This window comes from Tympanuchus pallidicinctus, unplaced genomic scaffold, assembly GCF_026119805.1.
Source record: "Tympanuchus pallidicinctus isolate F22 unplaced genomic scaffold, pur_lepc_1.0 scaffold9, whole genome shotgun sequence".
NCBI classification, from domain to species: Eukaryota; Metazoa; Chordata; class Aves; order Galliformes; family Phasianidae; genus Tympanuchus; species Tympanuchus pallidicinctus.
The window spans coordinates 1,809,647-1,833,921 of record NW_026294813.1 but is presented as its reverse complement, the minus strand read 5'-3'; the positions used below and the strand labels follow the sequence as shown (position 1 = coordinate 1,833,921).

The 24,275-nt window shown below is 40.9% G+C and overlaps 1 protein-coding gene across 2 annotated transcripts in view; it reads left to right on the top strand.

Moving 5' to 3' along the window:
• SERINC5 (serine incorporator 5) overlaps positions 1 to 24,275 on the top strand; it is a 44,252-nt gene that overhangs the window by 12,819 nt on the left and 7,158 nt on the right. Inside the window, exons 2-10 of one of the 2 annotated variants that reach the window (XM_052670269.1) lie at positions 1,623 to 1,790; positions 10,796 to 10,974; positions 11,241 to 11,323; positions 13,757 to 13,850; positions 15,029 to 15,240; positions 16,031 to 16,126; positions 20,255 to 20,381; positions 21,912 to 21,978; positions 24,038 to 24,077. In XM_052670269.1, the coding sequence (XP_052526229.1) occupies positions 1,623 to 1,790; positions 10,796 to 10,974; positions 11,241 to 11,323; positions 13,757 to 13,850; positions 15,029 to 15,240; positions 16,031 to 16,126; positions 20,255 to 20,381; positions 21,912 to 21,978; positions 24,038 to 24,077 (1,066 nt within the window). Of the gene's footprint in view, positions 1 to 1,622; positions 1,791 to 9,369; positions 9,552 to 10,795; positions 10,975 to 11,240; positions 11,324 to 13,756; positions 13,851 to 15,028; positions 15,241 to 16,030; positions 16,127 to 20,254; positions 20,382 to 21,911; positions 21,979 to 24,037; positions 24,078 to 24,275 lie in introns of those variants that run through there. The other variant, XM_052670270.1, reaches the window with a different exon arrangement.

Sequence of the window (24,275 nt, the reverse complement as noted above, 5' to 3'; positions counted from 1 at the left end):
AATGAAAGGCCCAGCCAAGGACACTGCTGCCTTATGTACAAAAATAACACATACATTTGTAGTTTTACCTATGACCTCCTAAAGTGGAAGGAAGAGAAGGTGAATCCAGCTGATCTGGAAGTTCATGATACTGTCAACAGCAGGGAAATAATGAGCCCCAAGTGAAATCCTTCACAGGACTTATTCTGTGCCTTGTCCTCTGCTGAATAAAGAAATTATTCTTTATGCTTTTTGGAATCCCTTAGGTTTTTGTCTTGGATGCTCATATAGTTGCAGGAAGAAAGGAAATAAAAACATACACACAATTCCATCTCTCAATGGCATTTAAATACTACAGACAATATTAGCTGAAGTAAGACTTGGTATTTGTCTTGGTATTTGTTTTACTTGTAGCTGTGTTATGCATTCCTTCTAATCTCTTCTTTTTGCAAAGAAGAAAATCACTAATTTAATCTTTGCTAAAACGTTTCTGACCAGCTGTGAGTTTGGATTTCTTCTCTGGCTTTCTTCAGTTCTTCCGTATAAGATTATGCCATTACATTTCAGTCTTTCAGCCTTTTTTTTTTTTTTTTTTTTTTTTGCTTTGTTTGCAGTAAGCAAAGTATTTCAAAGCTTTCTCTACTACAGAGGGTATTTAGAACTGTAAATGTGATTTTTGCTTATTTGTTTTTGTAATTATTACCTGTTTACAGAGTTGTAAGTGCAACCACCCCAAGGTGTTCCTTAAGCAGCTTTTCTTCACCACCTAGATTTGCTTAAAATCTTCAGTAGCTTACAAATTCCTGTAGCAGAATAATGATTCCATGTGTCTACCAGGAATAAGACTTCTTTTAAGAGGGCAGTGTGGTTCCAGTGAACTGAAAAGCATAGAATCCTTAGAGTTAGAAGCATCCTTTGGAGGTCATCTAGTCCTGCAGTGAGCAGGGACACCTACAGTTACATCAGGTTGTCCAGAGCCTGGTTCAGCCTGACCTTGGATGTCTCTAGGGAAGGGGCTTCTAGCACATCTGTAGGTAATCAGTGCCTCACCACCCTCACAGTAAAAGACTTTTTCCTTATATCCAAGCTAAATCTACCCTCTTTAAGTTTGAAATCATTGCCCCTTGGCCTATCACTGCAGACTCTGCTATAGAGTCTGTATAGCTTCTTGTGAAACAAAACCCATCTCCAGCTTGTCCTGGCTACAAAATTCATTGTGTTCTATGTGTTAAAAGCAAACAGATTTTGAGTCTGTGCTCTTCTTCTCCAGATTTGTTTCTTGTGTAAGGGGAATTGTGTACTGCAGGAAGTAGAGGCTGACTGTTGCAGTGCCTGTTCTGCTTGGTGGAATGTGACAAGACTGTGATGTGTGCACAGACAGCAGAGAGTAAGGCGAAGAAATCAGAAGTTATTCTTTCTCGCCCCCATCCTTTGTATGTGGGAAAGCTAGAAACTGGTGTGTTTGGGCCCAAGGATTTGACATAGAGGGCAAGCTACTTCTACTTAAATACTGATGTGCTAAAAAAAGATGACTAAAGAAATTCTGGAGTTTGTAGGAAGTCTCCCAGTTTTGCCATGTGACTGTTGCAGTAGAAACATACTGGTGATAATGGAATGACTTGGATTTTTGTCTTCCTTTCCAGTTGGCCTGCTGCTGTGGTACTGCTGCTTGTTCCTTGTGCTGCAAATGCTGCCCCAAGATAAAGCAGTCAACAAGCACCCGCTTCATGTATGCTCTTTACTTCATCCTGGTGACTATTATCTGCTGTGTCATGATGTCGACGACAGTAGCTAATGAAATGAAAACACACGTAAGTAAGATATGCACTACTGCTTCTGAGGGGAAATGGAGCTCCATCTTTCTATTTTCTCCTCCTGTATGAAAGAACACTTCCTTTTCAGAAAAGGCAGTCCATTCTTTCTACCCACCCATTTCCAAACCCAGACCAATACACTCCGAGTGTATTTCACAACAGCAAGAGTCAGGGATCGTGGAAGTAGTGGCCTGCCTTCTCTTTTGTTGTAGGGAAACCCACTACTATAAATTCATCCCAAGTTTGCTGTGTAGGTAGTTTCAACACATCTTGTAGTAGAATAAATTGCTTTAGTCTGATGTTGAGTTTCTTTGGTAGCTTGCTAAGTAGTAGAAGAAGCAGCTAGAAAGCAGCACTTTGAGAATTGTGTTTATAATACTAATTCTGTGTCCTTTGTGTTATGTGACACACTACTACTACAAAGCACAATGCTGCAAATCCTGTGTAGTGCATTTTCTTCCACATGTGTTGACTCATCATGTTCACATGGCCTCTAACTACAGCAGACATTGTTCAGTTCTAATTGTCTTTTTAATTAAAAAGCTTCAAAAGCATAAAAGGAGCTATGGCTAAAACTAGATTATAAAATTCAAATTTCTTTCAGAATCCTAATATATAACTTTCCTGAGATCAGATGCCAGACCTGTTGTATTTCATCTTTGGTTTCATTTCGTAAGCCACTTAATTTGCTCTTAGTAGCATAAATTCTTTCTCTCACTCTACAAGCTACAGGAAAATAAGTCTGTTTTTAAGTAGAGAAAAACAATGGCCGGACCATTTACATTTTAAAAATTAAGCAATGTGGGACTGAAACTTTCCTGCCCTGAGCTTCAGGCCTGCTTTGAGGCTGTCACTGTACTCACCCTGAAGATTCAGAGTACTTCAGTTGCTCTGAGCATCTAGTTCTCTATATTCTTTCCCAAAGAGAGAGTCCCAGAGGGAGCATGGTGATGGTCATTTTCTTGTTTTACTGACTGTTGTCTGAGTTGGTGCCCTACTTAACTTCTGTCCCTGGCTTTTAGTTAGCGTGAAAACCATCCCTCTGAGGCAGCCTGGGCCAGAAGCTGGTGGTAACATCCTCTAACTGAAAGAAAGGTGAAACAACAGGATTACATACGGCTATCTTGAGGGTTTGGTGCCAGCGATCTTTACCCCATTATGCCCTTTTTGTACATTTTGTCCTAACTTTCTTTAGTATTGCTTTGCTTGGATTATCACAATGCTGCCTTCTTACCTCTGGTCACCAGAACTTGCAGTCAGATCTGTAAGAGTGCCTACTACAGACACTGAGATGTGACTGTGAGCTGCACCTCAAAAGCTTTTTAACATGATGCTGAAGTTTCTTGCCAGGACTTACTTTGACTTAGTGGAAGCTTAGATTGGCAATAAAGTGAATAATCCAAGGAACTGAAGCATATGGAAGACAAATTATATGCTAATAGGTATCCAAATTTCATAAAATCACTTTTCCATGAGTAGTGTGGTTTTGATGCTGTTTGTATTCCTAATAAAGAAAACTGTCTCCCTGTCCAACAGAAAAGTGATTCAAGCAGGCTTCAACAGCGTGCTTTTCAGTCTTGCCAAATTCCTTTTCCAGTTTGTAGTCTTTAAAGCTCAGTGTAGGAAGAAATGGCATGAAAAGTAGCTGTTAGTGTGAAGTAGAAAGATAATTACCATCTTAATTTAGAGCACTTGATGACTTTGAATAGGAAATTGACCATCTGAAAGTAGTCTTTCTCCTCTCTAATTTAATAATTCTGGGCTGTTCAGACTCTTGAAACTAACTCAAGCCTGTTCTAGTAAAGTGCACCTTCAAAATATTTGTCCAGACAAACTGGTCTTGGCTTCCCAAAGATGAACTGTGTTTTGAAAGCACAGGGCACTTAATGATTCCTTTGCTTTTGGCTGGATCACAGAGTATTCTTAAATCCTGAAGCCAGTCTGTAAGCAAATACTTTGCAGAATGCTTTTAGGACCTTGCGCTCTTTTTCATGAAAGGGACATCATTTTATTTCATTTTAACTAGATTTGTTTATTTTTCTCTGTTAAAAAATATTTAAAATTTCAGTGCAGTCCTTTATGAAGCCATCACATTGCCAGGAAGCCATGAGTCTGCTTTACCAATTTAGAAATCAAATAATCACACTGATGTTACATGAAAGGAATCTCACCTTTATCGGTTTAGATATCTAATAGTTGCACTGATGTTATGAGAAAGGAATCTCAGCTTGTTAGTGAAGAAATTTTGATTGTTTTGTTGGTTGGTTACAAATTCCCAAGCCGGAAATAGATCTCAAAGTATTGTAGCCCAGTAGCCTTTGTATCTTTGAAGTTATTTTGAGAGGAAACAACAGCAGTGTACATCTTTTATGGACACCATAAAGAGACTTTTAAAAACGTTTGTTTTAAAATAATTCATTTGCCTCCAATGTCATGCCTTCAGTCTATCAATGTATGTTTCAGACAGGATTTTTAGTTCCTGAGTTGTCAAATTCTGCAGGTGCCAGCCCAGCGTTGGGAACCTGCTCAAGTAGAGTATACATGATTTCTTTTTGGTATGTTTTTCTCTGTTCTTTTCATCCTTCCTTTTTATCTGATCTGTTCCTGTGCCCATGAGACACAAAGGGAGAGAGACTGGAAGAGTTAAATTCTGAAAAATGTGCAGAGAAACCATGGTGTTTATCTTTGATCTCTGGGGAGGAAGCAAGAAGCAATGGTGAGGGAGTGGATAGGGAGTGAAACAAATAGGGAGGGAGTGGTTTGCTGTGGAGAATAGTTTGAACTGTAGCAAGTAGGATAGATTTCAAAGGAGCAAGGTTGTGTGTATCAAGGTGAAAGGTGGGATACAGCATCAAGATGTGAAAACTTTAACAATGTGGACAGGAACAGGACAGGAACGCCTGGTGACAATAAAGTTATACAAGTTGGTTTTAAAATTTGACTTTGGTCCAAGAGGAAGCAAAGCAGGACTCAACTTGAAGGAAGGCTTCTGTGATCCGTGTATATATTTTTCCAGTTATTCTGGTGAGAACCAGCTATAGCTTTATACTGGCAAACATTCTGTTGAAGCATGGCCTTGCATTTCATAGGCTTTGAAATGATGGTTGATGCAAAAGGAGATAATGTTTGGTTTGTCAAAAAACTGTTAATTTTTAAAAAAATTTATGTATTTCTTAATGTCAAAGCAGTTTCAAAACTACTGGTTTCATCCTGAAAGTACCCATGTCCTTCTTAAATAATTAAACAAGAGTCAGAAGGAGGATTTCAGGAAAACAAATGTTTGCGAAAACCAATTCATTATTGCCAAAGCATTTCAGTTCTGAATGGTTACATATTCTGGTAGAGCATATTTTCAGGCTCATTTCCCCAGGCATAACTGCATTACAGTTTGTTAAAATGTAAATTTGCGACCAAACTCAAGTTTTTAAATTAAGCTGCCGTTGCCTATTTCTGACAAGTATTAAGCTGGCAAGCTTATGCATGTTTTGATCACACTGTTTGTTTTTTTTCACTCCAAATATCACCTGTTCAAGACAAGGGATTTTACCTGTGTTTTTTCCTTTAGTTTCACCACTAACAAAGATTTTCTTGTATACTTTCTCCATTTTCATAACAAATTTCATCTGCCACATTCTCCCTCTATTGGATGGAGGCATGTACTGCAGGTTTCTTTGGCTCTTAAGGCCCTTTGTTCTCACATGTCCAAGGGTTCCCAACATTCTCACACTCATGATGTTGGGCACAAATATGTTCAGGCTTGGAGGTGGCCCAAATGCAGCTGACTTGAGCCTGGGCAAAGCAGAGCTACACCAGCTTGCTGCCACATCACAGTTAGTTAAGATGCCAGCAGCTTGACCTGATAGGAAAGCAAATTCAGGGCAGTCTGAACTTGTTCTTCAGATGTTTCTGCTCCAAGTAGTCTAATCTTTTTCTCATAATCATTGCCATTGTCTCAAAGGGTTTCAATTCACTTAAAAAAATTACCAATTTAACGATGTCTTTGTACATCGCAGAATCACAGAATGACCAGGGTTGGAAAGGACCTCAAGGATCATGAATCTATAATCCCCCTGCCACATGCAGGGCCACCAACCTCCCCTTTTCACAGAATCACAGAATTGTAGGGGTTGGAAGGGACCTCCAGAGATCATCGAGTCCAACCCCCTGCCAAAGCAGGTTCCCTACAGCAGGTCGCACAGGTAGGCATCCAGGCAGGTCTTGAACATCTCCAGAGAAGGAGACTCCACCACCTCCCTGGGCAGCCTGTTCCAGTGCTCCGTCACCTCACTGTAAAGAAGCTCTTGCACACATTGCTGCAGAACTTCCTATGCTGCAGTTTCCGGCCGTTTCCCCTTGTCCTGTCTCCACTCACCACTGAAAAGAGTCCGGCCTCGCCATTCTGCCCCCCACACCTCAGATATTTATAGACCTGGATCAGGTCCCCTCTCAGTCTCCTTTTCTCAAGGCTGAACAGACCCAGTTCACTCAGCCTTTCTTCATAGGAGAGATGCTCCAGGCCCTTCACCATCTTTGTTGCCCTCCGCTGGACTCTTTGCAAGAGATCCCTGTCTTTTTTGTACTGGGGAGCCCAGAACTGGATGCAGTACTCCAGATGAGGTCTTACCAGGGCAGAGTAGATTTTAATACTTTTAATACTTTTAATGCTAGACCAGGCTGCCCAGGGCCCCTTCCAACCTGGCCTTGAACACCTGTTGGGACGGGGCATCCACAGCCTCTTGGGCAGCCTGTTCCAGCATCTCACCACTCTCTCTGTAAAGAACTTCCCCTGACATCCAACTTAAATCTTCCCTCCCTCAACTTAAAACCATTTCCCCTTGTCCAGCTGTTATCAACCCTTTGAAAGGGTTGATTCCTCTCCTGTTGGTAGTTTCCCTTTAGGTATTGAAAAGCTGCAATGAGGTCACCCCGCAGCCTTCTTTTCTCCAGGCTGGACAAGCCCAGCTCCCTCAGCCTGTCGTCATAGGGGAGATGCTCCAGTTTGCTGATCATCTTCGTGGCTCTCCTCTGGACCCTCTCCAACAGCTCCCTGTCTTTCTTGTACTGGGGGCTCCAGACCATCACACAGCACTGCAGATTAGGCCTCACAAGAGCAGAGTAGAGGGGGACAATCACCTCCCTGTCCTTTCTGGCCACCCCTCTTCTGATGGAGCTCAGGATACCATTTGCTTTCCGAGCTGTTGCTCTTCATCCATCAAGATGATCAACCCCAGGTCCTTCTCCACAGGGCTGCTCTCAAGAACTGTTCGTCCAGTCTGTATGGATGCCTGGGATTCCTTCGGCCCAAGTGTAAGACCTTGCACTTTGCCATGTTGAACCTCATCAGGTTTGCCCTGGCCCACCTTTCTAGCCTGTTGAGGTCCCTCTGCATGGCATCCCTTCCTTCCACCATGTCAACTGCACCACTCAGCTTGGTGTCATCAGCAAAGTTGCTGAGGGTGCACTCGATTCCATCGTTGATGTCATTGATAAAGATGTTGAAGAGCACAAGTCCCAAGACAGACTCCTGGGGGACGCTGCCCGTTACCAGCCTCCATCTGGACATAGAGCCATTGATGACCACCCTCTGTCTGTGGCTTTTTAACCAGTTTCTTATCTCTCGGGTGGTCCACCCACCAAATCCACATCCCTCCAATTTGGAGATAAGGATGTGGTGGGGGACCATGTTAAAGGCCTTGCTCAAGTCCAGGTGAATGATATTGGTCACCTTCCCCTTGTCCACCAATTGCCACCAGATTGGTTAAGCATGGCCTTCCCCTGGTGCCGTGCCGATTCCTCATGTGATCAAGCAAGTCATCCAGGAGGATCTGTTCCATAATCTTCCAAGGCACAGAGGTGAGATTCACCAGCCTGCAGTTCCCTGAGTTCTTCTTGCTCTCTTTCTTGTAAATGGGAGTGACGTGACCCTTCCTCCAGTCATCCAGGACCTCACCTGACAGCCACGAATTCTCAAAAATGATGGAGAGCGGCTCAGCAACAACCTCAGCCAGCTCCTTCAGAACCCTGGGATGCACGCCATCCAGCCCCATAGCCCTGTACACATGCAGTCTCATGAGGTGGTCTCAGACTCGCTCTGTCCTCATGTGGGGGGGAATTTTCCACCCCTGTTCCCACCTAGAGGTTTAGGTTTGCAGGGCTCAGGGACATGAGAAATACTGGAATCCTGGCTGCCAGTGAAGACCAAGGCAAAGAACTTATTCAGTACCTCAGCCTTCTCTTCAAAGCAGCACATGCAGCTATACGTGCAGTTATCCAAGAAGAGTCTGAGTTTTTGCAATGTCCCCTACTCAGAGGCCAGGGAATTAGCTTATGGTACTTGTAAAGGGAGGAAGGTAGGTACTTCATCAAGCTTGGCTAAGTAATCCATGCCTCCAATAGCCAGCAAAACTATCCAGCGAAAGGAAAACATAATTAAAAACTTGGTTGGACAAGCTGCTTGCAGCTGAGTGTATTTCAGAGATAAAATTTCAAAACAAGAATTGTCTTTTTAAGCCTTCAGTGATTAAGAACACCTGTAAGGCTTTATAAGTTGTTCACAGCAGTACTTCATCTTGTTGTGAAAAGATGCCCTTTTCATTACATCAACCCTTTTGTCCCCAGCAGTGTACTCATGTTCATTATCTGCAAGGATCCCCAAGTGTTTGGTTTTGTTCTTGATTTGTTACTTCAGGATCACTGGTCTCTGAAAAAGATGTTTAATTGCACAGAGGTGTTCCTGGCCATCATTTATCAGTATATAATGTTGTGCATCCTACATAGTGTTGAGGTCTTTGTTGCTCGTGTAGGCGCAAAGTAAGCTGTTGTTCTTGTGAATCCATCCATTTTCTCTCAGCCTGATCTGTAAGGAAATTACTGCAACAAACAGAAAAAAACATAGAGGGTCAAGAATTCCATCAAGACGTCAGTAGAATTCCACGCAATAAGCTATTTATAGCTACCTAGAGATCTGTTTTTAACTGACTAGCTAATTAGTCAAGCGTCTTGGTGTTTTTCTTGTTTTAAAACTCAGAATGCTATTTGGTACCAAGTCTAGATCTAACAGAAACTCTGTATAAACAGTATGATCATCTATATAGAAAGAAACCTTTGATTTTTCTCAGAAATAATGTTCAGTACCATGCTGATGGATGGCAATTACAAGCAAAGGATTGTGAGGTTAGCCATCAACCCACTTGCTTTCCCTGTTGTTGCTGTGGCCCCTGGCTTGCCCTGGCAATGATGTGGTATTGATAGGTCTCATAATTATTCCATTCAGTCCATGTGCTCATTTGGAATGCTGGCACATTCAGCCAGTTTGTCGTTTCATTGCTTTTCAAGACTTAAGAAAAGGCACTGCTGATGCCCCGCACATTTTCTTACTAGCCCTCTAAATTTTTTGTATGTGAGTTGTGCCACAAATACTTATTTACTGTGTAATTTCTCAAGCCCTGGCTACTTGTTCGAGTCGTTTCTGAAAGAGCTTCTCAGGGTGGCACAGCTTGAACTCATTTCTGTAATGCTGGGCAGCTGTGCCGAAACCTGCTTTTCATCTCCTTCTGATTGTAGCCCACCTAGGATTAGCTCAGTGTCGTGGTTTGGCTTTCCTGTGCTGCACTTAGCAATAATTTAACTATGTGTTGCCTTGAGCTACTGAAATACTTCCTTTGGGGAAATTGCTAAAAAGAGTGTTGACTGTTTTGGGTTACTGAATGCAATTGAAACTTGTGCAGCATGCATTGTGGAAAGCCTTGCAGCTGGAAGGTGAGAGCTTATGTGTTAATCTTATATTTCCTGCATTTTGGATGGCTCTCTACCCAGCTGGGAACGCTGCCTGATCCCTTTCTGTTAAGTCCTGTTTGTACTTCCATGTCCTGTTTTTGTAGGCTTACTAGTCTGCTGAAAGAAGTAGACACGGGCACTTCTTTCTTGGAAATGTTCAAGGATGGTGTTACCCACAATCTTTGCATGTCTTTCTCTCAGAAAATCATCCTGGCTTGATTCTTCCCACATCTGATTCCCATTTCATCTGCTTGATTTATTTGTACAGTGTTTTGTCCTAGCAGGTGTTGTTTCCTGATTTTGTCAGTTACCCATGCAGATAGCAGTGACCAGCTCTGAAGGTTTTGATGGGTTGCTTGATTTGTCTTGCTAGCCGTAGCTGAGCACTTTGTGCATACAGAGAGGCCGTTCTTCCTTTGAAATAGCTGGTGGTTTTCTAATTAAATGCTTCTACTTCTGCACAACTCCTTGGCTGTGAGAAGGCAGGGGTTGATCTCCACTAAGGCACCACACAGGAGTCAGTCCTGTCCACAAAGTCCTGCTTTCTGGGCACTCAGAGTCATGTCTACCTGGTGAAACCATGGCCAAAGTGTGTGGCAGTTTACATTCCCCTTACAGCCAAGCACAAAGACTCAAGAGCAAATATTTGACCAGTCAAGAAGAAAGTGGAATTTTCCTCCCTGTTAATTTAACATAAAATCAGGGTAACTGGCACAACTCCCTTTCAGAAACTGTAATGCAAGAGAGGGAACTTATTTCCATATTGCTTGGGTGTGCTGGCAGCATGAGGCAGAGCTTCCTCCCCTGTTTGTGGCCCCTTTGGCTGGTGAAAATGCCAATATGGCTTTGTGTAAGCTGGATTACTGAAACAGAGTCTGTTGTTGTAAAACATGGGAAGAAGAGAGAGGGTCCCACAGCGGGTGAATAAGTATTAAGGGATTGCGATGACTAAGGCCAACATCTGAAGGAAAGTGAGGTGGGCTTGTACACCAAACCCATCTGGAAGTAGATGACAGTTGAGGTCCTGGAAAGCTCTAAATTGTCTTTTATACTGTCCTATATCCCTTGAACTGTCAAATCCAGGCTGAGGGGTATCAGCAAAAGGTATCAACGAATGCTGTCAGTGTTAAATGAAGAAGTGAAAAGTCAGTGGTGCGCCAGTTTATGAAGGTGTAGTTGTGAGGTGCTCTATGTGCTAACAGCTTGTAATGTGTTTCATTTTCCAGTTTCCCTTCTATGAACAGATGTGCAAGGGCATTCAGGCGGGTGAGATGTGTGAGAAGTTGGTGGGATACTCTGCGGTGTACAAAGTCTGTTTTGGAATGGCCTGTTTCTTCTTTTTCTTCTGCTTGTTTACCATCAAAATTAACAACAGCAAAAGCTGCCGAGCGTATGTTCATAATGGGTGAGTATTTGTTTAATTTCCACTCTTTTTTTAGATTTGTGTTGCTTACTTTCCAATTGAGTGTAGTACGAGGCAAAAAGCAAGAGAAAAAAAAGGTTGATTTCACTGCTTTTGTTGGGTATAAAGCAGCCAAGGGCAAAGAACAGCAGCCAATCAACAAAGGTGGTTGTTTGTCTCGCTGGGTTAGACATTTTTCATAATACTTGATCTGAAGACCTCTAATTCCTATTGTAACCAGATGATTTCTTTTGTTTTCTCTCATCCAGATTCTGGTTTTTAAAGCTTCTGCTTCTGGCAGGAATGTGCTCAGGAGCGTTCTTCATTCCTGATCAGGACACTTTCCTCAATGGTACATCCTTCTCATTTTGTAATGCTGCTTTATTCTGTACTGCCTTGAGGGTGGTTATAAATCCTGAAAGCCTGCTCAGTGTGAGCATGGCTGTATTTCTTCAAGTAAATCCAGTGTAGTCCAGGAGAAAAAGAATATTTGAAACTGTATGGGGGTGACCACACACAGTAACCTCTCATTGTTGGTGCTAGCCACAAGGAGACCAAGTGGGCTAGTAAAATACTACTGTGGAGCTGTTGTGCAAATTCTTCAAGAAGCAGAGACTGCAATAATGAAGAAGAAATTGTTCACTTGAGAGCATAGAGTTCTGTATAAGTTAGTTCTGTGCAAATAGCTCTGTGTAGCACAGCGGCTGGAGACTATGATGTGTGATAAAGAAGTGCCATCAGGGACAGGGTGACCTTCCGCCTGCAGGCGCTGGCTGCCTGGAAGCATGCAGTGCCATAAAATAATGTATGATGTCACAAGCTTTCAGGCTGATTGTGTAGATGCTATTATAATAAGTAGATAATAATGTAAAACTAGGCTTCTTGCAGCCTGTACAAGCATGCTGCTAGGAGTGCTGTGCCCAATGCATTTCTAGTTCTGGAAGACATCCTGGTGCAACTTGGGCCTGCTAGTACTGGTCAAGTGCTTCAGTACCACCTCTGTGGGGTACACCAGGGGCCTGGTGGGCTGGCAGCAGCAGTCCTGGTGATGACACCAAGGTGAGTTTGTGCTTTTTGGTATGCCAAGCGCATGTAGGCCCTTAAAGTGTCGAGTCTGGGCAGTTACTGCCTCTGAAGCACACTGGATATTGTGTGCTTTCAGCTCCCCCATCTTTTAACTAGCCAGGGTGTTTATAATAGAGTGAAAGGAAAGAGTAATGCTGGGGGCAAAGTGTACACTGGACAGACATACTATGAACATGCCAATCTGGGAATCTAAGGTAAAAATCACTCCAGGTAAGCCACAGGGAGGCTTATTTCAACTTCTTGTTCTTACTGGCTGTGTATGTCTGGTCCTAGTTCAGTCTGGTGCCTCATAGGTGAAGGGATCCTTACCCATATTCCTTCTCTTCCTACAAAGTCACATGCTGGCTGTGTGAGATTGTCATTAGTTTTTAATCACTGCTTGGTTTAGGTGATAAAATGTATTACACCCACAAGCGAGCAGGACACCCTGTCGTCTGTTGAATAATCTTTTCCATGGCAAAAAGTCATCAAGAAGTATTTGGGGAAGAAGTGAAGCAATTTTTTTTTTTGTGTTGGTGGGAACTACAATGTAACTTGGTTTGGAAACACAGCGTAACAAGCTCTCATCCCCACGTTACTTTTTGGCTTTTCTCTGTAAGGCAGCGTCTTACATATCCTGTTCAACTATTCTACAGGAAGCTCCTGAGGAAGTTCCCAAATCACAGATACACAAAGGGTCTTAGCATTGTCTGGTTCTGTTTTCCCTCTTTTTTGTTGTTGTTGTTATTAGCTATCAAGAAACATACAGCTTTTTTTTTCTAAAAAATGTGGAATGTTCTTCACATGTGTAGGGTTTTAATTACGAATGAGGGGCACTATGTGCAAACACTACATCTGTGGGAGTTGTAGCATTAAATCTGCACTGCCTGCCAACCTTGTCTATGATAGCTCCATAAAGCATGCCCCAGTGTCCTGCCTGTGACAGTAAGAGATTGTTATTGAGAGTCTCGCTATTTAGTTACTTGCTGCATTGGTGGTCTGCTTTTTCCTTCAGTACTTCTTCTAAGTATGTTTTATTTTAATGTGGTGGTGTTTTTTTTTTTTTATTTTTTATTTTTTCCACGCTTGTTTGTTTAATTTTCTTCTTGATTGTTTGGTATTGCTCATAGGAGATTTGTTGTCCAAAGTATTCAAGCAGTTACCCACATACAGTATAGTAGGTCAGTGGTTAAGTAGTCAAATAACCTGTCTTAAAACTAGTTGATAAATAGCTAGTGTTCTTGTTCCTTTGGGAGTGGCTCAGGACAACATTTGTAAATAGATGAGCCATGCCTTCATTTTCCAGTGGTACTGGAATCAGGGGAAGTAGTTGCCCTTTTTAGCACTGTATTCTAGTACCTTGCAATTTTAGGGTTTAGGCTTCAGGAAAATGCTGTCAGGACTCCTCCACCCCTACCAGTCGCAAATAAAAGTTTCAGTATTTTCTGTCTGATTATAGTAACCTTGTGTGTGGAAAAAAATCTGGGCTAGGGAGTCTCAGTAACTGTCGTAACAGGCTTCTTCTGAGTGTGTAATAGCTTGCAAGATGAGTTCAACAGGGAGCTTCTTGAGATAATCTTGAGCTGGCCTTTTGGCTAAAACCTCTCATTGAGGTATTTAAACTGTGTATTGTCTTCACCTCGTAGACAACAATTTCATCTTATCTTGGGGAAAAGGTGGCTACAATTCTGACCAATTTTCTGTTTCTCTGCCCTTGCAGCCTGGCGCTATGTAGGAGCAGCAGGAGGTTTCCTTTTCATTGCCATTCAACTCATCTTGCTTGTTGAGTTTGCACACAAATGGAATAAAAATTGGTATGTGTTGCACAAATAGTTTTTTATATATAATATAATATAGTATGCAATATATTATTATTCTCTACTATATATATATAGATTACATAAAATGTAATATATACTATATAATATTATAATATACAATATTATGATGGCCTCCTGAACAACATATCCCTTGGAATAAGGGAAATGAAGCATTTGGAAGTGGTATAAATGTTGACATTTAGAACTGTGCATCTTTCTTCATCCAGTTTTGTCTTTTCCCAAAGGAAATGTTTCCTCCTTATTCTACTCTGTGCTGATATGTTCTTAACCTCAATCACTCTGCTTCCAAAAAATAGTAGCATATTGGGATGCAAACACTTTGTTTTAAGCTGTTCAGTTCTCTGTGGAAATACACTTGCTAGAAAACAGAGTGCTGCAAGAGAGTAAAACAGGATTTGCAGAGTGTAGCAGTGAAACTGTATGGAGTGGTACAAACTGGTAAATCCGGTTGTTGTTTTTTTTTTTTTTTGTATCAGCATAATGCACATTGCATGATTTATTTAGTTATTTATGTATTTTTGGTTGTGAGAACTGCTGCTTTCTCTAACTTCATTGTTTTCATCTAAACATGCAAGATTCCATTGTCAACACACATATACTATGTTTTGGCGTGACTTAATTTCAGTTTGATATTATGGTTCCAGTCTTTAGCCTCTGCTTATGGATTAAAATACTTAAGTTGTATTCCTGTGTATATACAGGAACTTTCACTGCCTCCTCTGTACTTTTCTGTATTCCATTTTTTCCACTACAACCCTTGCTGTATTCTCTTGTCCTAGTTAGCATGTTGACTGCTAAGAAGGGTTTTAGCAAACCTTTCTTAGATATCTATTTTCATGGAGGAAGAGTTAAGGTCTTACATGGCAGATATTTTTACAGCTAATTACAACAGCTGCTTTTCTTTGTAGCAGCATTTACCATTAGCACTTTCTACAATAGATGTTCATTTCCACTGATAAAAAAGCACTAATGCTAAGGAAAATTTCCTTCAATTTCATGGATGGAACCTAGTAGAGGCTTCTGTTAGTGTGCTGATATACACACATTTCAAGAACATAAGCATTGTCTTTTGTGGTTGATGACATGAACTATTCAACTATTAGAACTTTATTTTTTGGGAGATGAAGTAAGGCATTTGTCTCTCTTCCCAGGACTGCAAGTGCAAATCACAAGCAGATGTGGAGTGGTTTGCTCGCCCTGGTCACACTCATCTTGTACTCTGTTGCTGTGGCAGCCCTGGTCCTCATGGCTCTTTTCTACACACGTTCAGAGGGCTGCTTGTCTAACAAGATCCTGATAGGTGTCAATGGTGGCCTGTGCCTCTTTGTGTCACTGGTAGCCATATCACCTTGCGTCCAGAATCGTGAGTGCTGACCTCCTGCTCCTTTCTAGCGCTGCTGAAGTTGCACGCCTTGAGGCATGATAGTTCAGAGCTATTGCTGTTCTTAGCCCTGTCTCCTTATCAACACTGTGCTGTGCTGTTGTTGCTTACCAGTTCAGCTGCTAAAACTACAGAGATGTATGATGCTTTGGGTACACCATCAAGCACCTAGAGTGTAAAGAATGCTCCTGTGCCAATGGCTGATAAGGTGTAGAGGAGTTTACATAGCACTTGTAACATTAGCAGTTGAGGCAATGGCAGTAATGCTCTGTCACCTCTATTTTAGCATTTGCTTTTGGCTGCTTGCAATTTACCATCTGTAAAGTTTGAGCCTGAAGTAGTTGACAGAAGTATTTCATTCTTCTCTGGTACGTTCAATGTATGCTGTTAATATCTTGCATTTATTGGACCTGGAAGTAGTAATTTAAGTGTCTCCAAAACAAGTTTTTGTGGGCAAATAAATCTATCGTGGAAGCCTGTAAATAGCATTTTGGAAAGTTGGTGCTTTTGGCAAGACCAAAGAGATGATTCATTTCTTATGTGGGAATCTTTAATGCCATTTTAAAACAGCCAGCAGAACTAAACAGCAAACTCTTTTCATTTGCTGGAGGAAACATATCTAAACTTATAAACTGCTTTAAATAAAAAATAAATAATATTCCCCTCTTTTGAAAGACAGTAATGTGCTTGCTATTTTTTAAGGGATGTGAATTTATTTTTCAGATTGTTAGAATATCTACAAAAATGATCTTTTATTCTCTTTCTTCTAAAGGCCAGCCCCATTCTGGTTTGCTGCAGTCAGGAGTAATCAGCTGCTATGTCATGTACCTCACTTTCTCAGCACTATCCAGCAAGCCCCCAGAAACCAGTAAGTGCTTCATGTAAATCCCTTCAGACAAACCATGTGTTAAAATCAAGGAGGCCTTTAGGAAAGCTTAGCACTGAGGAACGTAGGAGTGCTGGTTTTTATCTGCTCTGCCCTGTACAAAAGAAACTGTAGATAATACATTTGGGCAGCGTTTGAGAGACTGTAAATGCTCTCCCTGTATTGTCAATGCTTTGGTCCAGGGGAGCATAACAGAGTTTTTGGATTGCATCTGTTGCATGAGAGTCATTCTGGTTTGTTTTCTACTGATAAATTTCCCAGAGTCCTGGAGTCCATTGATGTGGCAAATGCTTGTGCTCATATAATAGGATGTAACTAAATATGCAATATCTTTGGTGATGTGATAGGAAAAAAGTTGGGACGGAGGCTCTTAAGTACCCCTACATGAGGTCAGGTCATCAGCTCAACCCCAAAGTTTACTAGATCCACACCAGTTTATAGGTGCCTTGCACCCAAGTGGCTTTGTTCTATTTTGCTGTGCTGGTGATTGGAGTGGATCCTTTGTTTCTCCTAGAATTATTACAGTAGACAGCCTTTGCTATCCAATTGAACAAAAACTTGAGTATTGTTCATCTTTGATTTTGAAAAGAAACATTCTGAGTAAAGACCTGGTGTTATGCCATAGTTGTTTGAAGTCATGCTGTTCTTCAGCTGAGTTCCTGTAGTCTACCATTCTAACTATGTCCCTTATGCTGCAAAAACACAGCAAGACTTTATAATGAATCAAGGAGACAATGTATAGCCTTGCTTAAACAAGGCCCCGTAGCTTGCACAAGCAGATAAATCTAGGAAGGAACACAGAAACCATAGGAACATGAGGTTCCAAGAAGATAAGTAGAGTTGCTGTTTGCAACTCAGTGAAGGATCTTCTGAAGTGATAAGGAGATGCTGTTTTAGAGCAGGGTGAAGGGCCCAGTGAAGATAAGCAGAGTTGTTGTTTGCTCAACTCAGTGGGGAGGGTCCCTTGAAGATAAGGAGACAGGGTTGCTGTTGTGACGCAATGCAACCTCCCTAAAAGTTACAAGTTCCCAGTGAGGAAGGCTTTGTGAGGATGACTAATAGCCTTCATCCAACGACCACCAGATGGGGCCCAGAGACCCTCCTCACATTTTAGGATGCATGCTCAGAAGGGTGGGACAACATGGTGAAAAGTTCTTCTAAATTCAGTGCATATGTAACCAATTTCTCTGAAATGTAATGAATATGTATACACTGTGCCTATAAATGTGTAGCTGCCTCTTTCCTTGCTGGGCATGTTTGGTGGATCCCTCATGCACTCAGCGCTGTATTAAAGGAATTCCTGCTTGACATAACTCATGGCATGTCAAATTACTGTTGGATTTCTCAGCATCACCATGCTCTTCTCAACCTGTTTCTTCTTCCCATTTAACAATTAGAATCACCTGTTTGGATGGGTAATATTCTTTTCATTTACACAAGACTTGTCTGGATTCAGATCATTAATGAAAAAAAAACACTATTATTGTTCAGCGTTTAATACTGAAAAGCTAAAGCAGTGATAGCTAGAAGCTCAGTGGCAGAAATGAGAAGTTTTACAGTCACTTGCCCAGAGGGAAAATGAAAGAGAGGGGAAGAATCTCTCGCACTTGTGTAGACACAAGCACATAACACAAACATATTCCAGAGCTAAGAACAAAAACCAGACTGTTTTGGTGGAAGATATATCTAATAATGTAAGCAGTGTTTTTGAATGAGTATAGAAATTGGGTTAGATGTCATCTGAATTATTCATAAGATTTGACACTGTCCTAGAAAAGAAAGGGAAGAAAGAGATGTATGATATTAAATCATTAGTTTTGTGTTATCTCATGCTTGTGACAATCAGAGCTTTTAGCAGGTTAAGGAATGAGTGCTCTGATTCTTCTGGTACGCATTGCAAGTGTGGTTATTATGTTTGGCAGAGTTTGCATCAGGCATGCTCTTTCAGACTCCCTGAATCAGATGTTCCTCATTGTGTTCATCCCAGTCTTTGTCAAACTAACTCTCATAATGGCTTGTGGAGCTTTTGCAATGGCACATGCTGGAGCTGACACAGTAAGATGTCCTGTACCACGTCACTCAGATTTGCCATACACTGATTTAATGCTGACACATTCATTGAGCAGAGGCCTACAATTCAGCCATAGTGCAAACCAGACCTGAAGAAAATGCACATCACAAATACTTGTTTGCAACATAGAGCATGGTTGCAGATGTCAGAAGTAAAAGACAAACAAAAGGAAATGTCCATTGAACTTCTGTTTATCACAGCCTTTGGTGCCAAACTGAGCTAGAAGGCATGCCAAACAGTAATCTACCTTGTTGCTGCAACCATGATGGATGCAGGTGGGGGATCCTGCACATCTCTTGCCAACATATTCCCTAAAGGTTGTCTTCCCTTCCTTGCTCCTGGTGTGGTTTTGTTCCTGTCATCTGCTGATAATGATCTTATGCAGCCCTACATGGAACCAGGTCAGGGAACTGACTTTTGAGTTTATTTTTAACCTGCATGTAGCCTTTGCTGCGTTTTGCCCTCTGGCCTTCCAAATAGTTCTGCTGCCGCACTGGAGAAGGAAAGGGGAGATGGGAACACAGTTTGCTTGGAAGGGCATTGGCACGAAATCTCTTGAGATAAGATGCAGCTGTGATCAGATGCTTTTAGGGTTATGCTGCAGACTGTTGCTATGCTTTGACTCAAAGCAGGTGTTGGAAATATCCAAATAATTTATCAGGACAGTATCTCTGATTATTTGCAGTTGCAATGGCAGGCCTCCTGCCAGCAGGAGAGCACACAAAAAACAGGGTTACATCTTTTATCCCCCATTGCCTGACACTGATCTCTTTCTCCCCTGGTTCCTCATTGGCTGAGTACTGTAGGTTCACACTCTTTTGCGATGCTTCACTAATCTTACAAATACCAAGTAGACACCAATCCTTGCCTCCCAAACACAAATATCTTAATTGGTTAAATGCCTTCTAACAATTGCTTTCTTAACAAACAGCTGGTGATAACTTTCAGATGCCTGCTTTACAAGATAAACATAAACATAACCTCCTAATTGTTTAATTGCCCCCTAGCATTTGTGCCCTTTACTCTGGGTCATTGTTCTGGTCATCTGTCTGTCCTTGCATAGAGATAAGCTCAGAAGGAGGATAGAGGGGAATATCTTGATGCCTGCCTGTCACATTCCAACGTTCTCATGGAGTGAGGCAGTCTGGCCTTGTGTAGAGGCCTTAGCTTCTCTGATGTTTGTTAAATCTTTTTTTATTTTTTTATTTTTTTATTTTTTTTTTCTGGGAGTTTCTTATCCTAATAGAACAACTCTACAGTATGTTTTCTAATCCCTAACACTATACCCACATTGTTTGGAACATTTAACAACTATCGCAGTTTTGCAAGAAAGAATTAATCACATAATTCAGTTATAATGTTTCTAAAACATGCTGTTAATACATACAGTGTTTCTATTTCTTAGATCAACTATTTCTAAGGATAAGTTACAGAATACAAATACATTGTGTTCTACTTCTTCAAATCAATTGCCCTTTTTAATATATAATGCAGAAACAACATTCCATTCCCATGGTAGGTAGTTTATTTCATTTCAGGAACCTAAAAGTAGTATTTGCAAACATTACATCTCTTTTTCTCTACATATTTGAGACCAGACTGTGAGTTACTTTTTTCACCAAGTGTGAGTTTCGTAGTTATCCTCAGGGCACTCTTGCATATGCAAAAAATTATGATCTGAGATGCATACTATCTTGGTTTTGTATGGCTTCGTAGTCTTGGGTGAAGTGTTGGGAAACTTCAGGCTTCTTATTTCAGCAGTCTGTTGCCTTGTTTGTCAGCTTGAGTGAATAAGCTTTATTACCCTACTAAATTGCACTGTTTTGTTCTGGAACACTGATCTGTAAGGTTAGGTTTGCAGAATTTATTCAGTATTATTTTTCTGAAAGGTAGAAGGATGCAACTGAGTTGTATCTACTCATTATCAGAAGTTTAAAAAAAAAAAAAAAAGTTTCCTGAAAAGCTTTGTGCAGAAGAATACTTTGAAGTGAAGTGAGCATTGATAACTGTGGTTTTCATGTTATTTTTGTTTTATGAAGTCCTGGATGAAAACAATCAGAACATCACGATTTGTGTGCCTGAATTTAGCCAAGGACTACATGGAGATGAAAACCTGGTTACAGGCCTGGGTACGACCATTCTCTTTGGCTGCATTTTATATTCCTGGTAAGTCTTGGAGTTTACATTTGCTATAAATGCAGTGTTGTCTATCTAAAGATGGCTTATAGCAGTCCTCAAGCAAAGTAATAGCAAGAAATAGAAATTTGATGGAAGGTTCCTGTTCCCTTAATTTCAAAAAAGCCCAGCAGCTATTGAAACAACCATATTTCATTAAAATTGAATAGAACAATTTAAATCTGAAGGTGGAGCTGTTAGTGAAGGTGATCGGTCTCATGGTGCTTTGATTCTGTATTTACTGTCCTGTAGGAATAAATCCATGCAGATGTGTCTGTCTAAGAAAGTTGTCTGGAATTTCTGTAATAACCTGGCAGATGCTATCACTGTTCTTCTGGTGTTTTTGGAGTAAATAAATAAACAAACACATGTGGGAGGGTTTAGGGCTTCTTTTGAACAACTTGTGAGCATAGGACTACTATCAGCATTTTTCAGCAATGTCTTCTCTGAAATCTGCCCCTACCTGTAGTGTTGTGATGCTCACCTGCAATTATTGCAGCTTGCATCAATAAATTAAATCATAGACCAAGGGGGAAGGCAGTTGCTGATAATAAAGACATAATGTGTTACTGTTATGACTGTGAGTTGCCAGGAAACAGCACTGCCTGTCTATTGCAAGCTTCTGAGCAGTTTTTGCTTCTGAGTCCAGAGTTTGTGTACTGAAACTCTAATAATTCTAAAGTGAATACGAGAGGCATTCTGAAGAAGTAGCACAGCAAATCCTCCATCATCAAATATGAATATTTGCCTATTTAATCCTGATACCAAACATGTGGGTTTGTACTTTGGATCTAGTTTTCATGGAACAGCATTTTCCAGTGCATCAGGAGGGTGTTTAGGGAGTAACTTTCAGGTAGCCAACCTGCTGGGGAAATGCACCATGATTTGGGAAGATGAGGGCTGCCAAGTAGAATTCAAAGGGAATTTTGACCTATTGCTTATGGCAGATGAGTGCATGTGGAGCAGTTAGCACCCTTTTCTTTGTGGAAAATTTTATTTATGATCCTGAGAGGGGAAGGCTGGCTGGATAAGAAATATTTCTTACAAAACTAGAAGAGATTTTCCCCAGACGATTACTGTCATGCAAGAAAATGATTTTTAGTGACTGGAATAGTGACAAGCAGTTGGTGATCTGCTCTGAAAGCTGACTGCTGCCAGTGACAGGTTTCTTTACTGGCAAAGCCTGTAGAGAAGCATTTTATGAACGCTGAGCCCAAGCAATGGCTGTGAAATTAATATAGAAACATTAGTTGAGCACAGCAAGGAAGATCTTGTCTAAAATGCAAATTGGATTGCTGAGCTGTTTGCTGCTGTCTGCAGGTGATGAATTCACCCCCTTTCAGGAGTGACCTACTTTCAAGCTTGTGATTCATTCATAGTTGGCCTATGGCCATCTGTAGGCTGGTTTATGCTTGTGCAGAATAAACTTTTCACATGCTTTGCACTTGTGTTTCCTGTGATGAAAAATCACCCTTCTAGGCTTCTGCAGAGAGTTCTTACCCTGTCTTCTTTTGCTCTTAGTTTGACCTCAACAACACGTGCAAGTTCTGAGACATTGAGAGGAATATATGCTGCACCTGAAACTGAAGTGAGTTCCTGCTTCGTCTGCACAGATTTCATTGTGTGCTTTTCCTGCTGTTGTTTTCATGGCTAACTAACCTGTAATTCAGTTAAAAAAAAAAAAAAAAAAAGAGTGCTTGTAGCACACATGCTGCTTGCCTCTGGATCTGTATGAATATATGTCTGCTCTGACCCTTCTGCAGCTGTTACAGGTCCCTTGGCAGTGCCTTTAAGTAGTAAAAATGTAAAATGTAAAAATGTAAGCAGTAAAATGCTCTTGCATTTTAGCTGTTTGCATAGCATTATGAAGACTTCCTGTAAATCTTCTGCTCCTCACAAGCTTGTTTTCTCATTAAAAGATAAAGTCTGCTGGGCACTAAGAAACTGAAGACATTCCTGGACATTATTAATCCTGATTGCTTTTGTTGTGCACATGAACTTTGATTGAATAATGAAAAACAGAGGTGCAGAGCTCAAAGCATGTATGAGAATCCAGAAATGCAGATGGTATTTGCAGCACCTGGATGTGAGAAAGCAAAATATGATTAGCTTTAGGAGTGTGTCAGGTGCTAGAGAAATTTCTCTTTACCTCTGAAAAAGCCATGACTTTGTAGCAGCACAGTGTGGCTTTGGGGCTGACATGTGCTCTGCTGCAGGGGGAGCACAAGATGCTGGATGCAGCCCATTAACTGGGAAGGCTCAGCTTTTGCACAGCAGCAGTTGCCAACATAGTTATTTCTGCACCATTTGGTTTTAAAGAGCAGTACAAGAACCACTGAACATAAATGTAAAGAAATGACTGGCAGAGAGCAACTAATTGCATTGATTGTTTTGTCTGTAATAGAGGTCCTTTGTCTTTCCAACCATGAATATAAACATAGCTTTACAGTTGCTAGTGGTATACAGGAAGTCTTTCAGTGTCCATGCTGAAGACAGCTGAGTGTTTGGAAGGGCTAGTTGTACGTGTGCCAGCGTTGCTATTAGCATCACTGTGTGTGTGCAAGGACTTAAGTTCTGACAAATGAAACTCATTAAAAGGTTTGAGGGAATGGAGATTTTCTTCAGAATCTTAATACAGCCAAAGGGAAACTCAAGCTAAAGGCTTGGTGTAACAATGGAAAAAGCCCATTAATTTGTTGAGATACAGAATAAGAGTTTTCCTTAAACTCTTGACCAGTCCCTTAAGAATGAGCTTTTTGACTTCTCATGAATTTATGAACCCAATGAGTATATGTAATCACAGGTAGAGTGAAAGCTGTAATTTTTTTCCATTGGAAACTCTGAAGGCTTGACACATTCCAGAAGTTACATGCTATCTTTATCAGACCACAACAAAATTAAACCCTAGAGAGGAATTTTATTAGAAAAAATAATGTAGGTGAATGCAGTACACAGCACTGAGCTGTACTGTGGTCTTATGCAAAAAGTGCACCTAGTTGTATGTTCACTGTTCTCTCCGCACCATTTTTTCATTTACATGAACTCTCGACCCAGGGAGTGTCTGACCCTTCAGTAGACAATTTCAGCTTTCCTTTTTCCATCAGTTAAAAAAAATGTTCTTTTCAGTGAAGCAACAACTTTCTCCTTGTACTCAGTCTAGATCCATTTCAGCAAATTTTTTTGAAGATAAGTACATTTGCATTTCTGTTATTCCCAGTGCCTGCAGCAGTTTTGCAAGTTCATTGTATCTTCATTTCAGTGAAGAATTTATTTGAATGACACTTAGATGTGAGTCTTAAGTGTCTTTCTGAATCCTTAATGTGCCACCACATTAGCTTTTCCACCATTTTGTCATAGTTTACGGTGCAATACTGCCAGTACTTGATCTTGAATTATATAGAAGAGATTGGTTCCTAAAGATTGATTTGTTTGCTCCCAGCTCTTTCCAAGTAGATTTTTCCAAAGCTTAGAAGCTGCGCTTACAAACAATTTGGCAAACCTTAATTGCAGTTTCATGCTGGTTGGAAAAACAAGCCATATATTTCTAAATTAGTGCCGGTAACTTGGACATAGCAAGGCCTTCTTCACCAGTTGTTCTGCTTCTTTGCTTGCACAGGCTCACACCTTTGCTGTTGTTTATTCCACAGGTGGCTCGTTGCTGCTTTTGCTGCGTGCTTGATGGAGATGGTAATTACATTTTCACTGCAAAATTTACCCAGCCTAGTGGCTTTCAGATCAAAGAAAGAAAGTTAAAGGCACAAGCATAGAAAGTTTGTTGTATCCTTGGTTTGTATCATGTCAAAGTGAAACAACTGAAGTATTCAGCCTTAGACTAAGGAGGAAAGTAGCACATATATCAATGTCTTCAAACAACAGGTTAGTTAA